This window comes from Gobius niger (genome assembly GCF_951799975.1).
Source record: "Gobius niger genome assembly, chromosome: 6".
NCBI classification, from domain to species: domain Eukaryota; kingdom Metazoa; phylum Chordata; class Actinopteri; order Gobiiformes; family Gobiidae; genus Gobius; species Gobius niger.
The window spans coordinates 3,807,178-3,824,217 of NC_136857.1; the positions used below are offsets into that span (position 1 = coordinate 3,807,178).

A 17,040-nucleotide genomic window follows, 5' to 3' on the forward strand; every position below is an offset into this window, starting at 1 on the left:
ATCCAATGTTTTGACCAAATTCACTTCTGCATCTGACCACACACATGACCTGAGAGACAAAGCACTGTGAGCCAGGAGTCTTCAGTCTTTTCACACGATGAGGTACTTTTATGAAACAAAAGCGACGAAGAGCTACATATGCATCAAAAAGGCTTCTCTAATTATCTGATTATGCTCTACTTTATGAACCGAAAAGTTTGATGCTGCACATTTTGGACAGAATCTGCAAAGTAATGTATCTAAAATGTGACATGTGACCAAGAAAGGGCTGAAGACATCCTGGTTATAAGCTGTTGGGCTTTTCCCATGAAACTGTGAATATTTCATTAATGAAATGTGCAATCAATAATAGCTTTATATTGAAGTGTTTTATGTTAGACAAGTGTTAATAATTAATTATTAGCGAAAAATTAACAGACTTAAAAAAAAATATATATTTATTTATTTATTTATTTGAAAAGAAGGGACAATACATATTAATGAACATTGTAAACAATGTAAATATGCCAGATTATAGCCTTAGGCTAATTTCCATCTGCAGACCCCCTGGCAGGTTGATGTTACACACGAGTTAGTAAAAACATAGAGACACTATATACAGACTATATACAGACTATGTACAGAGAGAAAGGAATGAGAACAGTGATCACATCATGTTAAAACAAATAACAATAACAAGAGTGGACAACAGAGGAGAATATAGAAAATAGTAAATGCATCGACTGTATTGCACAAACCTCAATAACGCACATGCCCTGACAGACCTGATATTACACTGACCCATATTGCACCATTCTGTATTGCACTGACCCCTATTGCCCAAACCATGTTATCGGACTCTTATTGCACAACCCGTATTACACTGATAATTGTATCTCTTTTTTTTTATAATGCACTATCATGATTAACTAAACATGATCACATGTTTGTGTGCCCCTCAGCCACACTTTTAAATGACTCCTGAATGTAGGGAGACTTGTGCTTTCCCTCACTGACAGTGGAATACTATTCCAGAAGCTCAGTCCCTGATATGACAGGACGTCCTGCAAAAAGGCAGTCCGGCTTAAATGCCAATTCACAGTCACCTCTCACAGTGGCTCGAGTCACTCGAGACCCCGCAGCACTGCTAGACTTTTGTTTAATAAAATCACTCAATGGTGGAGGCGCCAGATCATGTATAACCTTATAGATTAAACAGGCTGATTTAAATAATTTGAAATTAGCAAAGTTTAAAAATGTATATTTATCTAAAATTTGACAATGATGGTATGACGAAGGCTTCTTGTCTAATATTTTCAATGCTCTTTTGTGGCACACTTCAATTGGCCCAATGGCAGCATGACTTGTATAGGACCAACTTGCGATACAGTACTCAATATTGTTGCCCTACTTTATACAGAAGATCTCCTGGCATAGAGAGGGATGCACCACTATGTACAAGGAGAACATACGAACTGGACACTGAAAGCCCTCATTAGGTCCACACATGGAAACCGGGACCTTCTTTTTGTGAGGCAGGAGTGTGTTTCCAGCATGCCACAAAAACTGAATGTTAAATATATAATCATCCCACCATAACTCATCTTTATGGGAATATTAGCCTTGTCTTTACATAAAGTGGTCACATTTATATATTTATTACATTATATTCCTACCTTCCTTAGACACTCAAAGCGCTTTACATCAAGGAACCTTTCACCCAGTCACACTTGCATTTCCTCCGGTGGCAGAAATTGGAGGCAAGGTGGGCGAAGTGTCTTGCCCAAGGACACAATGACAATGTGCACCTGCGGGATTTGAACCACCGACCCTCCGACTATCCACTAACTGTGCAGGATGGTGTACGTTACCTCATCTGTGTTCTTGTGACGTCACCCAATCAAGTGGAGTTGGATCATTGTAAGTGACTGGATCAATAATAGAGTTGATGTCGCATTAAACTGTCTCCCTGAGAAGTCTTTCCCCACTTTAAAACCTACGAGTTTGAGTTTGTGTCACCACTTTTTTTGACCAAATAAAGTGAAACAATGTTCACTTGACGTGGCAGAAGATACACTACATTTGTGATTGTGATTTCAAGCTGATATGACGGGCCCCAGACTAGTACATATTTCTTAAACCAGCACATCTGCCTGGTGACCTCCTGTTTGTACTGCTTGTACTGCAGTAAATATTAAATATAATAGCTTGCATTCATGTGACAGCACAACATTCACAAGATCAAGTTTAAAACTGAGGAGGGGGGCAGGGAAGAATTCCATGGCAGCTACTATGGCAGGGGGAGGCAAGTTTTTATTGTAAAGAGACCGAGGGCCGAAGCCGCTGATTATTAGCCCAAAGTAAAGCACAACACTGGAAAAATGACTTGATCTTAAAGGAGATAAATGACTTAAAATTGCCTGAATTAAAGTTCTTCTATGTTGAATTTGAGTCGGTTTGAACTAATCCAAGATACAAATTCTAGCGTCAATGGAACAAGAATAAAACCCGCTTGAAATCAGACAAATAATTGTTTTTCACTTAAAATGACACAAAGTTATCTGAATTAAGAGAATAACGACTACTAGAGGTTTTATCTCGTCTAAGACCAAACCAAATCTACTCAAACCTTGATTTTACCTCTTAATTCAAGTAGATTTATGTCATTTCTTCCTTAAACGATTATTCTTTTTCCAGTGCACTTCCTTCAAATGCCAGTGTTGTACATAATATATGACCTCATTAGGTGTGTTGACAGTATTTCTACCTTTTTTTCTCCCATTTAACTCTAATAATGTTAAAAGTGCTCTCTGGTTTGTGTAAAAATGTTTCTCAAAATCATCTTAAGGGCCAGAGGTGCTGTGCTGCAGGGCCGGATTTGGCCCCCGGGCCTGACGTTGCCCCTGTACTATGGTAACAGCCATAATGCAGATTTCTCATCTATTTTATTGCTTATTTACCTGAACTACCTGGGCCAATCCACATAAAACCAAAACTGTCCCAAAGTTCAAAGTCATCTCTTTCAGGACATATGAACAATGGTCTAATATTTTCCTCATAAAGGCGGTAAAGTCGTAACAAAATTCAAAAACATGTGAATGATGTTGAAAGGACTTTCAGCCTTAAGAATAATGTGGCAAGTTTGTGAATCCACTCACTGTCAAACAATGATCAGGGAAAACATTTGGAAATTATCTTTTTGGTAATGTCTTTCAAAAACTCTCTCAGTACTGACACCTGCCTCAAACTGAAATATAATTACATTACATGAAAATTAAGACATATAACAAACAAAAGAAATGAAAAACAATTCCAATATAGTCAAAGAATTACACATAAACAAAAATAAAAAAGTGTATTTTTTTTTTTTTTACAGTATTTTATTTTCCGTCACGTGCTGGGACGTCATCACGCACGGATGGAACGTCGTCTCCCAGGCGTCAGGAGGATGTAGCTCAGACGCGGCTAACAGAACGCAAAAAAAAGATCACCACGCCGTAAAATACTAGCCCAATCTATCACGTCTGATGTTCCTGTAAGTATCCAGTCGATTACGTGACTATTTAAATCGCAGCTGTTTGGTGAAGTTGTCGCCCCAGCGTAAAAAGCCTCGGGTTATGTTTTTGTGGGGTTAGCTTCGATGCTAACCCAGCAGCAGCACAGTAACAGCGCTAACTCGGATGCGCTAGCCAAAGTAAAACCCTCACGATCTCAAACCACCACGATGCACAAGTATAAGCTTCTGTGAAAACGCGTTTGTAGTACAGTTCTGGACATGTGCTAACACTCGGTTAAGGTCGCGTTTCTTATTTGCCACATGTTTGTCTCTGTCCTGAATCAGACGACCCTACATTATTTAGCATGAGGCGGCTAGCTAGTTTACATGACATATTGAACATTAACAGAGCGACCTGTACTTTGCATCTGGATTAATATTTGCTGCATCCTGCGAATTGAAATACTATTTGTAATGGTGAAGTTGCATAAAGTATTATCTTGCGTGTGAACTAGTCTACATTACATCACACAACTTTATTTAGCTGGGTAGCTCATGTCACGTTTTGGTATTTACAATGATTGTGACATGTTCTTGTGGGTTTTCATAGTATTCTCCATTATTAGCATCATAAAGGCATTAACTTTCAGGAAAAAATGTGAATTAATACGCTGCCTGGCCAAAATAAAAGTCCCTATGTGAATTTGTATGACCTGGGGTTGCTGCTGTCGCATTTGTGACCAAAGAATGCGGTCAGCTGACTACATGAATGTACTGAATGATCACTATACCATCAATGGAGTTTTTTCTTCTCTGACAGCACAGTCCTATAACAAGATGATGATCATGTCGACATTCATCATCAGGTTTAGATTGTGACAGATGGTTCACTTTCATGCATGTGTTGGCCACTACAGACCTCAGACTTGTTGGAAATCTTTGGGATGTGCAGGAGAAGGGTTTGCGCCGTGGTCACACTCTCCCTTCATCAATAATGAAACGATGCCGGATCAAACGCGTGCGGTGACAAAAGCTAACAGCGCACGGCGGTCCAACAGTGTGACCTTTTCATTTTGGCCCGGCTGTGTAGGTAATCATACGTTTCATGTGCAGGATTTACGACAACAGCTTTTGTCTAGGGCTGCAACTAACGATTATTTTGTAATCGATTAGTCTATCGATCATTTTTACGATTAATCGATTAATCGATTAATCGCTTGGCTGTGAATGGTGTAGTAAAATTTTATTTTTTCAATTTTTTTTTATCACATTATAGCTTAAGTCGCGCTGTTTAAGGAAGTGTTGATGGAGTAAACTAAAGGGAAATGTTTTTTGAAGGCCCTATTCATGAAATTTACATTGTACAAACCACTACAGGCCCTAAATATAAAATCAAAGTAGGTTTTCATCAAAAATACTAAATTTGTTCGGTCATTTTTGCTCCATTTGAGTCTGTGTGAGCCAGAAAACGATTAATCGATTACTAAAATAGTTGTCGACTATTTCAATAATCGATTAGTCGTTTCAGCCCTACTTTTGTCACATGACTTTACAGACACATTTATCGTATTAACATGATGCCATAGATGACTTTATGATCTAATCTGATTGTGTTTTAAAATTTAGATCCTTACCAGTTTATTTTTTAGATTTGTGTCATTTTGAAAAACGTGTTAAAGGATCTGTATCTGCTATTTTAGCCATTTCAAAGTAAAGTATAGGCATTTGTATGATATATGGCAGTGTTTTTCAACCACTGTGCCGTGAGATGTTGTCTGGTGTGCCTTGGGAAATTATCCAATCTCACCTAGTTTAAACAAATGCGTTATTATCCACAAATAATGTACCATTTTCGAGTGTCTAGTGATCGGCAGAGTAACCATATCTCTTCCATATCAGGTAGTTAATTTCTTTGAGACAAGAGAATTAGTGATGTATTGAGGCTTGACACTTTGATGAGAACATTTTCTGCTGGTGGTGCCTCGTGATTATTTCAATGAAAAAAATGTGCCTTGGCTCAACAAAGGTTGGAAAAAAGAAAAAAAAAATCTATCTGATACTGTATTAATCTCTGTAGAGAAATGAGTTCTCTGCATTTGACCCGTCCTCAGTATCACATGGGGCGGCCTGTAGGAGCAGTGACCTGTAGGAGCAGTGAGCTGCCAGCAGTGGCCGGTGCTCGGGGACCCGTCTCCATGATGTGGGGCCAGGCTGGTGGTCAGAAACACCTGGCTGGAGGATTCACCTATTGCACATGTTTTTTATAACCTACCACTAACCTACGCAGACACGGGGAGAACATGCAAACTCCACACATAAAGGTCCAGGTGGGAATCGAACCCGGGACCTTCGACCTGTGAGGCACGAGCACTAACCCCTGCGCCACCCTGTCAAAAACACTGATATATTATTGTACCTCTACCACTATGGAGCACTAATTTTTGTGATTTAAGTATTTTCTGGAGGAAAGACCGGAAGGCAAATCACTTGCTTCACAGCTTCGTAAATGGCTAACACGTGTTTTGATTGACTCACCGCTCCGTCCTGGCCGCTCCATAGATACAGACGGCATCTCTGGAATCACCCATATATGGTCATGTTTGAAAACAGTTAAGGGGGAAAACAATTTTGAAAAAAATCTAAACTTTCTCTAGTTATTCAAAACTACTTTGACAAACGCTGAATTGTGAATATAGTTTCTACTAAATAAAGATACAAAGACATGGAGAGGAACAAAGTGGTTCAACAGCCCATAAATACATAAAAAAACGGAGAATGCTAACTTGATGCTACATGTTAGCATCGAGCTAGTGCTAGCTACAACTGCTGTTTTTGCACTTCTACAGAACAATCTGCTGTGAGAAAATATCCATGTGGGCCACCAGAAAATGGCTAAAAAGAGGGAAAAATTGTGTTGCCCAAAAGATTCTATTTTCCCCTCAGCGAGGCCACGCCCCCTTCTATGACGAGATGCCGTCTGTATCTATCGGGTGTTTGTGGACCTCGTGTTGGTTATAAAAGTTAATCCACTTTGATTCTGGCGAAGGTTCGTCAAACATCCATCAAGAGACAGTCACAGAAAAACAATATTTTAGCTGATCGTCGCTGAAAGAAATTCCAGCTTCTGGCGTGTGGCCTCTTCTTTATTTAGTTGAATAAAGTCCTGTCCTTTCGTATCCAAACGCGCTTTTTCGTCAACATTATCGTTAGGTAAGAAAAAAAGAACAGGTGTCCAGAGTAGGTTAGAAAGAGCTCCTCCTTCACAGCTTTCAGAGCAAACATGACATCTGTTCAGACGCTTCTGTTCTGACGACACAACGGAACAAGTCAGTCGTTTTCCAGGAGAGGGCAGAGCAGCTGCTCAGAGAATGAAGTCAATGCGTGAAGTCAAAAACCACTGGGGGTGTTTGTGATAAGGAAATAGCATAACAACATGGCTCCAGAAAGTCGATTTTGCATGATATAGGCCCTTTAATATTATTAGTGCTTGGCGTAACTTATGTAGGTGGGAAAGTGCTATATATAAACTAAGACCACTTATTATTTTATGCTCATTTCTAAAATACAAACATTATATTCAAGTTGTTGTTGCTTTTTCTGGCAGGAATTCTCTCTTCAGTCAGATGGATGGGTTCTGCTCTCCAGACGTGACCTGCTGTTGCTGAATGGAAGCTTTACAAGACATTTGTCACTGAGGTAAGTTGAGAAATGCCTATGTTAGGGAAACGTGTGTGAACTGTATATTTTCAATCGTGTGGTTTGTTCCTTTGCTCTAACCTGTCAGGAGGAGAGGGACCCAGGAATGTACCATGGGGTATGACGTCACCAGATTTCAAGGGGAGGTGGATGAAGACCTGCTCTGCCCTATATGTAGTGGAGTCCTTGAAGAGCCAGTTCAGGTGAAGCGAGAGTTACATTTCTTATCTCAAGATGTTACACTATCAAATTTAGTCAAGTTTAAAGGAATAGGCCACCGTTTTTATATACTAAGATATGTTCTTACCTCACTTTAGTCGAGTTAATATATCCCCGTCTGGTCATTGTCCGCGCGCTCTGTCACGCAAACGGAGCACATACGCAGCCTCTCCCATATGTGACATAGCTCCGAAAAAGCTCACGATAGAAGCTACCAAGCTCTTCCACGTGTTCCCTATTTAAATAAAGTTACGTGAAGTGTTTTCATGCGAAGTATATTTACACAGAAATGTAACGTGTCGATTTTATAAGCAAATAAAAAGGGGGACTATATTGTGAGGCGTAATGATACGAGGAGCACAGCGTCCGCGTAGTAACTCCTAAAGACTTCCCCCGCTCACTTCCGTCAATAATCTTTAGGAGTTACTGCGCGGACGTTTTACTCCTCGTATCATTACGCCTCACAATATAGTCCCCCTTTTTATTTGCTTATAAAATCGACACGTTACATTTCTGTGTAAATATACTTCGCATGAAAACACTTCACGTAACTTTATTTAAATAGGGAACACGTGGAAGAGCTTGGTAGCTTCTATCGTGAGCTTTTTCGGAGCTATGTCACATATGGGAGAGGCTGCGTATGTGCTCCGTTTGCGTGACAGAGCGCGCGGACAATGACCAGACGGGGATATATTAACTCGACTAAAGTGAGGTAAGAACATATCTTAGTATATAAAAACGGTGGCCTATTCCTTTAAGTAAAGAGAAACATGGCAAAACTCTCTCTTTTATTACTTTTCCTCACTTGGCCATTTAAGTGACCGTAGCAGCCAAGTTTCTGAAGGTTGGACCGTCCTGATCCAGGGAGATTAGCTTCAGCCTTGATATAAAAAAGCTTAACGTTTTGTCAATATACCGTAAATTCTCTAATACTGGCCTGTATTCCATTAGCGGCCGGGTCTCAGACAGTGGCCGGGTCTCCGACAGGGGCCGGGTCTCCGACAGGGGCCGGGTCTCCGACAGGGGCCGGGTCTCCGACAGGGGCCGCGTCTCTGACAGGGGCCGGGTTCATGGCTGGCGGAGGCAAATTAAAGCCGGTCTCTAAAACAGGCCGGGGCTTTTATTAGAAACTATAATGGTAGAAATATTCCCCATGTTAGGAATTTGTCTCATACTGGTGTAAATGAAAACTCACGTGCAGGAAGTAACAAACGGGAACCCGGGCCGAGGGGGGACGCTGCGGAGGAGCTGATCCGAGCGTAACTTTGACACAGATTTAGCCACTTTTCAAACCTCCAGTGACTGTTTGTAAAAACAGGTTAACTCTAATAATGTTAAAAGTACTCTGTGATTTATGTGATAATGTTTCTCAAAATCATCTTGATGGCCAGAGGTTCTGTGCTGAAGGGCTGGTTTTGGCCCCCGGGCCTGACGTTGCTTACCCCTGCCTTACAATCTCGCTGTTGTTCATTGTCAAATTGTTGTTGTCACTTTTCATTTTATCTTATTTATTTAATATTCTTAATGGATGCCCCATAGCCTTATAGTTGAATGTTTTTTTAGCTTAATTCTGTGTTATATGTTTTGTCACATGTTTCCCCCGAGAAAAATCCTACTTTGTAAACCTGTTTTCAAACCATGGCAATAAAACATATTCTGATTAAAATATGTAAAAAGAAAACAGTCATGTGCCCAAAGTTTATAAACCAAACGCAATTTGACATTAATCGAAGTGTAACGATTGAAAAGTGCATGAACACAAACTGTAGCAAAGTGCTGTGTAACTGTTACTGGAAAACAAGAGTGCAAGTTTCCTCACAGCTGCAACAAACATTAAGGCAATAAAACAGAGCAATAAATATGACAATTAAAAGTTCAGGTGAATCCAGGCAAATATAATGTCCAATAGGAGGCGGCGACGAGCGGCGTGGGCGTCTCCCCCCCGTCCTTAGACTCTCCAGCACGGCAAGGAAAAACTCAAAAACCCGGCAGGAGAAAAGAGAAACCTTGGGGAGAACCACAGGAGAGATCCACTCCCATGGACGGACAGGCTATAGAGACCCAGGGCCGAAGGATCCCTCAGCAGACGGGCCAAGATCACAGACCGTCCAGTCCTCAGATTCCAGAATGCAGGTTCCTCCCTTCACCCAGGTTCCTCCGTTCGATCTAGACAGGCACTCCCGAGGGGGGGGGGGGACAGGAGACACCATGTGAATAGTGATGAACGGACTACAGATAAATTAAATATTGTATCATAATAAGACACAGTCTGCAGTAAGAAGAAGAGGACAGCGCTCAGTGGACCGTACTTCCCACAGCAGTGTTTCTCCTCAGGCAGCTTTACTTCAGGCTGTGGGTCAGAGCTTTACCAAACTGACCTGATCATGAGCTAATTCAAAGAGGTACGTTTTGAGCCTAGTCTTAAATGTAGGGACTTTGTCTGCTTAAAATGCCTGCCTGTATTGAAAATATTGCGATCCAAATCCAATCCGATATTTTGTCCCAGCCCTAATATTTACAGACTTGACGTTGACATATCGCTCACCTCCGATCCACAAACATTACATTTATTCTTGAGGTGAAATAGCTGCAAATATAAAACCAACTCTTCTTCTTCTTCTGTCTCAGGCTCCACATTGTGAACATGCCTTCTGCAACGCCTGCATCACGCAGTGGTTCGCGCAGCAGCAGATCTGCCCCGTCGACCGCACCGTAGTGACGCTCGCTCACCTCCGGCCTGTGCCCAGAATAATGCGCAACATGCTGTCCAAGCTCCAGATCAACTGCGACAACGCCGGCTTCGGCTGCACGGCCACGCTCCGGCTCGATCAGCTGCAGTCCCACCTCAAAGACTGCGAGCACAACCCCAAACGGCCGGTCACCTGCGAAGAGGGCTGCGGGTGAGCACAGGACACTTTTAATCAGGATGCTCCACTGGAAGTTTGTTTCATCCACTAGTACGAGGTTCTCTCATTCGGAATAGCAAACACTTGGTCTGCAGCTCTTGATCGGGCTTCCTTCTTGCATTTCGAGCAAAAAATCTGTCTATTAGTAGTGGTTCAGTAATTAGACGAGCTGCTTCTTACCTACAAAGCTGCTGCATTCCACACTGTTGCCAACAGGGGGCGTTAGCACCTCCTCCCAATGGGCGCTGGCTGCTCTGCTTTATGACCACCTTTATGTACTGATAAAATGACTCGAGCTACACTTCTAGAGGAGGATGCAGCGTCCCAAAATGTAAAACTGCCTTCGCTAAATCTGCTTCTCTGTGATCGGGTCAGTGGAACTCACGCCAACAGAGATTATTGCAAGCACGACAGTCAAAAGTTTTGCGCATTTGACTAAAAAATGGCTTCTAGAAAAACAAACTTGCTCATAATCTGTAACGTCATGTGGGAGCGACCGTTCACCCAGAAAAAGGACCGGTAGAAAATGTTCTAATCTTGTTTAGATTAAATGTATGTTTTTAATGATGTCAAAATGTATAATTCCATGGTCAAGTGTTCATCTACATTTAAAATCAGTTTTTGTACTTTAAGATCAAACCTGCCCAGGGACGACAGGTGGAAATTAGCATCTTTGCTCTAACCTGGTACAAAGCATCTTTCCTTTTGGTCAATGTTAAATTGTGCGCTGTCTCTAACATACCATAGCACGACACTGGGGGCATTGCTGTAGTACCTCCATTTCGCCACTAGGCCCCCATTGAAAAGCATTGGAGTTTAGACGCCTTAAAAACAACTTTAACGCCTGGTTTCAATGTTTTCAACACTAGAGGCTAGATATTCCTCCTGAGATAACGCTGGGTTAGTCACAATATATGAAACCAGGCTGGTTTTCGTAAGAAGAAATTTAGAAATCTGGTACTTAATGAGGGTCGGACTGTTAGCATTGGAGCAGCGCGAGCTACACGTCACGCAAAGGGCGGAGTCTACAGTGAAGATCCCGCCCGTATGACCTTTTTAGGAACGTGCTTCGTCAGAGCTGGGGAGGAGGAGTCTGTAAATCCGCCATGAATTCCCCCTCGACCGTGGTCATTATGGTAAACGGGGAGGAGTGAGCAGAAGACGTCCATTATTTTTTACAGTCTATGCCTCCTCCAAACGTTCTTCGTGAACCCTTAGTACTGAAACAGAACCGTAATCATAATAATGTGCTCTTGTTTTCTGTCTGAGGAGTCGAGTAGTTGTAATCTAATGTTCTGATACTTGTAACTGGAGGGAACTGTTTATTTTATTCCATTATTTTAATTGTTTATTTATATTCTGCAGCCTCGAAATGCCGAAAGATGAAATGCCCAATCACAACTGCATCAAACACCTGAGGAGCGTCGTGCAGCAACAACAGACCAAGATTTCGGAGCTGGAGAAAACTGTGGCTGAACATAAGCACCAGTTGGGAGAACAAGTAAGACTGTTTCTGTGTAATGCAAAAGGTAGTTTAGGTAAATAAACTACACTGATGTTTGCTCTTGTTCAGGATGTTTGACATGGCTCGTTCAAACTGTATATTCAAATGTGTCGTGTGACAGATTTTCATGTTTTCCTCATTGTTAGTATTTGTATAATCGCTCTGAATTGCCTAATTAAACACAATTTTGTTTGTGACCCTACAAATACAGACATGACTGCATGAGCTGGCGTTAAAATACTGACCTTGTCTGTGGTTTGTGTTACAGAAAAGAGACATTCAGCTGCTAAAGGCCTACATGAGGGCGATCCGCAGCGCCAACCCAAACCTGCAGAACCTGGAGGAAAGCATAGAATATAATGAGATTTTGGAGTAAGTCAAAGCCTACATTTTCAATCCTGTCTTGCAAAGTTATGTCTCTATTCAATCATTCCTTTGACCTTGTAGTGACCCAGTGGCTGTATGTGTGGTCAGCAGGGCCCCTTTACCTTCCATCACAGTTGTCTCTACAACGCTCCAGAACGAATAGTTTGGAGGTTTTCTGGTGAGAGGGTCCGATAGCAGTGAAAACCTTTGAACAGTTGATCTTGGAGCGTCCTACAGACTGTGATGGAAAGTAAAGGATCCAAGCTCATACGCTCGGTCACTACAAGGTCAAATACGCACAGCTCAACTTACTGATTAATTCTCACATGGCACATTTTAGGGCTGAACGATATGGAAAAAATTTCATTTCTCGATATTCATGCCAGATATCTCTATATAGATACGATACAATATAACTATGTGTAAGGTGAAAACCAAGCCTGTCTCTGAAAAATAAAAACATAATACAAAAGAGTTTTATTGATGAAAATCTATATCATTTATATTTAGCTTTTTCGATTTTAACTTTTCGAATGTTCATATCTCGATACGATAACGTTATATCTTTCAGCCCTGGCACCTTTACCATTACTCTAAACAAGTTAGGGCTGTGCAATTAATCGAAATTCGATTACGATTTCGATTATTACACTAGACGATCACAAAAATAGCATAATCGAGAACAAACGATTATTAAGGATGCCCTCCCGCTCGTCCATCCAAAGCGTAAAAAGTCCGTCCTACGCGGTTTGTGTGACGCGTCTGATCAGCTGAAACACCAGCGCAGCCTGACAGAACTGTAAATAATATCGTTTTTTATACCCAACTCTTAGATAACGCCACTGTTACTGTAAGTGCTGAAGGAGAACAGCTGTTGAGAAGCCTCGACATCCTTTGCTCAGGCACTGGTTTTGTTGAGTAGAAAAGTCTAAAACTCTTCTTCAGGAGCAGATCAACGGAGCTCAAACAAACTCTTATTACTTCATGCTGCTGAGATGATTGTTTCTGTTCTCTTCGTATTTCACGAGCTAAAGGCTCAGGCTTTGGTTTGACATAAAAACATTAGCGCTGTGTGATGATGTCATCAAGCAGCGCGGCTCTGTTGGACAGGTGTGAGGGCTGGCCAGCAGGGGGCAGGTGTCCCTATAGGACTAGTTTAGAAACGTGAGCATATTAAAAAAAAATGCTTTTATTGTCCAAAGAAAGTGTAGTCCATAGTTGTTGTTTTTTAAATAATAATACAAATGAATAAATAAAATAAAGATTTTTTTTTTTTTAAGGCAACAATAATCGTTTGAATAATCGTGATTTCAATTATTACTAAAATAATCGTGATTTTTTTTTTTTTCTATAATCGAGCAGCCCTAAAACAAGTGTTGGGCCCGGGTGGTATGACAAAAAAAATGTCAATGCAATTCATTAGTAACAAAGAAATGAAGCATCCACATACATGTTTTGCTGGTTTGGAGCCGTCACACTGTCCCACACAGAAGTTCAGAACCTGCCACACTGTTACTTCCTGAGCAGATCATCCTAATCACTTCTTCCTTGTCGTCCTGCCCAGGTGGGTGAACTCCATGCAGCCGGCCCGCGTGACGCGCTGGGGCGGGATGATCTCCACGCCGGACGCCGTGCTGCAGGCGGTCATCAAGCGCTCGCTGATCGACAGCGGCTGCCCCCTCTCCATCGTCAACGACCTCATCGAAAACGCCCACGAGCGAAACTGGCCCCAAGGACTGGCCACGCTCGAGACGCGGCAAATGAACAGGCGCTACTACGAGAACTACGTAGCCAAGCGCATCCCGGGCAAGCAGGCCGTGGTGGTGATGGCCTGCGAGAACCAGCACATGGGGGAGGACATGATCCTGGAGCCGGGACTGGTCATGATCTTTGCACACGGCGTGGAGGAGATTTTATAACTGGAAGTGTTTTAGATTCCCGAGAAGGAGATGAGAATGATCATTATAATAAACACACACACTTGACTTTTCAGAAGGAAACGAGTGCACGAGGGCGTTGATCCCGAAGCCTGGCCGGCCGTAGGACGTTCTCATCGTGGGTCTGGTCCCGCTGCATCCAGGTTTAATTTCCTCACCGGACCAATCACAGCGCACTCATGTCAATGTCGCCGCATCGGATCCATCTGTTGCTCCGGTGTTTCTGTTTGTGGTAAAGACCAAAGCAACTGGCAGCTCTTTAAGTTCGGTTATTGTATTGTGCATTTTTGTCCATCGCTAACTCTTGAAATAGTTCTTAAAGCGATAGTCTGTAAGATTTGCTCTCTGACTGGACCTGAAGGTCACCCCGAGTTTGCCAAATGAGGGGAGAGAGAAACGCATTTCAAAAGTAAACGATTAGGCCCTCCCCCTCCCCTCCTGATTGGACTTTGACCAATGAGAAAGCTCGTCTCATTGGTCAAAGCGATGGCACGGGGGATTCTGATTAGTGTCTACGATCAGGGAGGGACCCAGGTGGTCAACTATACACGTATTAAGGCGAGACACTGCAGGTGAGTAGGAAAATATATATATTTTTACAGATATCAATTTGAAACGTTTGCTGTCGATCACTGGCAAAAATGTGAGAAAAAAATACATGGCAAGTTTTCTGTCATTTTATCTTTTCATATAAGAACAAGGTGTTTTATGCCTAAAAATGCCCCAAATTTCCCATCTTTTGGCGACGAAATCTGAATAATGGATAGAGCTACATTCAAATGTATGGTTTCATTTTATTGATGAATGAGTTACCAAGACTTTTTCAGAGCGGATTTTGGATTTCTTGTTTAGTTTTAAAGCAGTACTAAGTAACGTGTTTACCTTTATAAATCCTCTCCGTAGTCCCTGTGGGGGTGATACAAGTGTTTATGGGATGATTGGAGGGTCTTTCATCTCCCCCTGGTGTCTCTGGACAGAAAACCATGTTTGCAACTTGACTGCCACCGGTGCGGAGTCACCAATACACACTAATGTAATCACGAAGAAGAAGCTAACAGGCTAACGGGCAAAGCTAACTGCGGGCTAGCGTCACTTTAAACAGTATTTACAGCAAAGTTTGAGTGAACAAAAATATTTCCATTGTATAATTGGATGCACAGTAACCCTCTCTCCCTTCGCCTTTCCTGTCGGCGTAGTATTTACTCTCCAAGACAGTTAATAAGTTAAAAAATCGGAACTTGCTACGACACCTGCAGTTGCGCTTATGGCCTCTTGGGGGAAGAGTTACTTAGTACTGCTTTAAAATGAGCTGTTTTTTAGTGGGAAAATTTGTTAAAAAAAATAATTTTTGCCTCATTTTTTGACATTCAAAACTCAATAAATGGGGATTAAATGATAAAAAATCCCTCTGAAAAAATCTTCCAAATATTGTTCAGTCCAAGGCTGGAAAATGTGAAGTCTTTCGGTCCGACTGACGTGGACATAGTGTCGCCACAATGACAGAAAAATGTGTTTTGAGAAAAAAGGCCCTTGAAATTGTGTTCTCCCATATAAGTCTATGGGGGAACATTGAATCAGCGCAATATTTAAACATGTTATTGTGAAGATTAGGCATGTTTTCTGTTTCCGGGTGAAAGCTTATATGTTCAGAGACCAATTTGGCCCAAAAACCTGAAAACTGAACACATTTAGTTTTGCCTGTAGTGTCTCCCCTTAAATTTGTAAAACATTTAAACTTACAGACTACCACTTAAAATGGCGCATCCGGTCGCCTCGCTTTGCTTCGCTTATCGTAAATCCATGTGAAGAGTTGGAACGCGCGGCAGGTTTATTCTGAGAACTCGAAAGAAACCGGTTGAAGCTGAAGCAAACTGTTTTATCTCCCACCACCACCACTGCCTTTCACGGTTTGACAAGTGTTAAAATCAGGTACCCCAGCTTTAATGTGCCGCCGCTTTCTCTGCTCGTAGCCCAAGCGAAATGAACAGGTCGCTCGCCTCAGCCGTGAAATTACATTCGATCGAGGCGCCGCCAGACGGAGCGGGTTTTCTCTTCGAGAGTCAGACGACGGGGCCAGGGTCGGGTTTTTTTTTTTCCACGCTTGATCCTGGCAATTTTTGAACCAGGGGTGACTGTAAATCTGCTAATGTTTAACTTTGGGAGAACGCCTGAGCTTAGAAAGAGACGCCCGAGCTGGAAAAAAAAAGAAACAATTGGACTTAGAAGAGCGGTGTTTTCTCTGCATGATCGGGCGTTTGGAAGAAAAACACTATTTCTACACTACTTTACGAAGCCTGTGTTGGATTGTAGTGGAGTCGGGAGGCACTTAAAGCTGAGGAGTCCGTCTTTGCGATCAAGCGCTGGGGACACACTGCAAGAAGAGGCGTTAGTCGAAGTTTGATACCAATGCCTTACTACAGGGGTAGGCAACGTCCGGCCCGGGGGCCAAATCCGGCCCTCCAGCACAGCACCTCGGGCCCTCGAGATGATTTTGAGAAACATTTTACACAAACCAGAGAGAACTTTAAACATTATTAGAGTTAAATGGGAGAAAAAAAGGTAGAAATACTGTCAATACCAGTGTTAATTTTAACAACATATTTTATTTTAGTTTTAGTCTTTTGGCTAAAATGTAATTTAATTTTAGTCGAGATTTAGTAAAAAAAAAACTTTTCAATTTTAGTCTAGTTTTAGTCGACTAAAATTGCAAGTAAATTAAGTCGACTAAATTTAAGACTAATTTAGTGGACTTTGCATTGATAATATTCTTTATAATCATATTTAATGTTGTTCCTCTGCTTCATGGAGCTGCTCCACATGAACAAAGCTCAGAGCTGATCCTTTGGCAGAGAATTTACATGATCTGAGGCTCTTTCAGACGCTCAATAACAGGGTTAATTTCGTCGACTAAAATATTTAGTCTTAAATTTAGTCAAA

General features: G+C 41.8%; 1 protein-coding gene across 1 annotated transcript; it reads left to right on the forward strand.

The window, feature by feature from the left end:
• The first annotated feature begins 3,397 nt into the window (after nt 1–3,397).
• rnf41 (ring finger protein 41) lies at nt 3,398–14,218 on the forward strand. The gene is made up of 7 exons (XM_079558838.1): nt 3,398–3,514; nt 7,080–7,171; nt 7,260–7,374; nt 10,019–10,290; nt 11,662–11,797; nt 12,069–12,172; nt 13,731–14,218. The coding sequence occupies exons 3-7, from the start codon at nt 7,285–7,287 to the stop codon at nt 14,083–14,085; spliced, it is 957 nt and encodes a 318-aa protein (XP_079414964.1). The 5' UTR covers nt 3,398–3,514; nt 7,080–7,171; nt 7,260–7,284; the 3' UTR covers nt 14,086–14,218.
• Nucleotides 14,219–17,040: the final 2,822 nt, after the last annotated feature.

Excerpts from the sequence above, each read along its gene's own strand:
- rnf41 (XM_079558838.1), top strand. The coding sequence starts at position 7,285 with ATGGGGTATGACGTCACCAGATTTCAAGGGGAGGTGGATGAAGACCTG. Across the intron at positions 11,798-12,068 it reads AGCACCAGTTGGGAGAACAA|AAAAGAGACATTCAGCTGCT; the intron begins GTAAGACTGTTT and ends TTTGTGTTACAG. Across the intron at positions 12,173-13,730 it reads GAATATAATGAGATTTTGGA|GTGGGTGAACTCCATGCAGC; the intron begins GTAAGTCAAAGC and ends CGTCCTGCCCAG.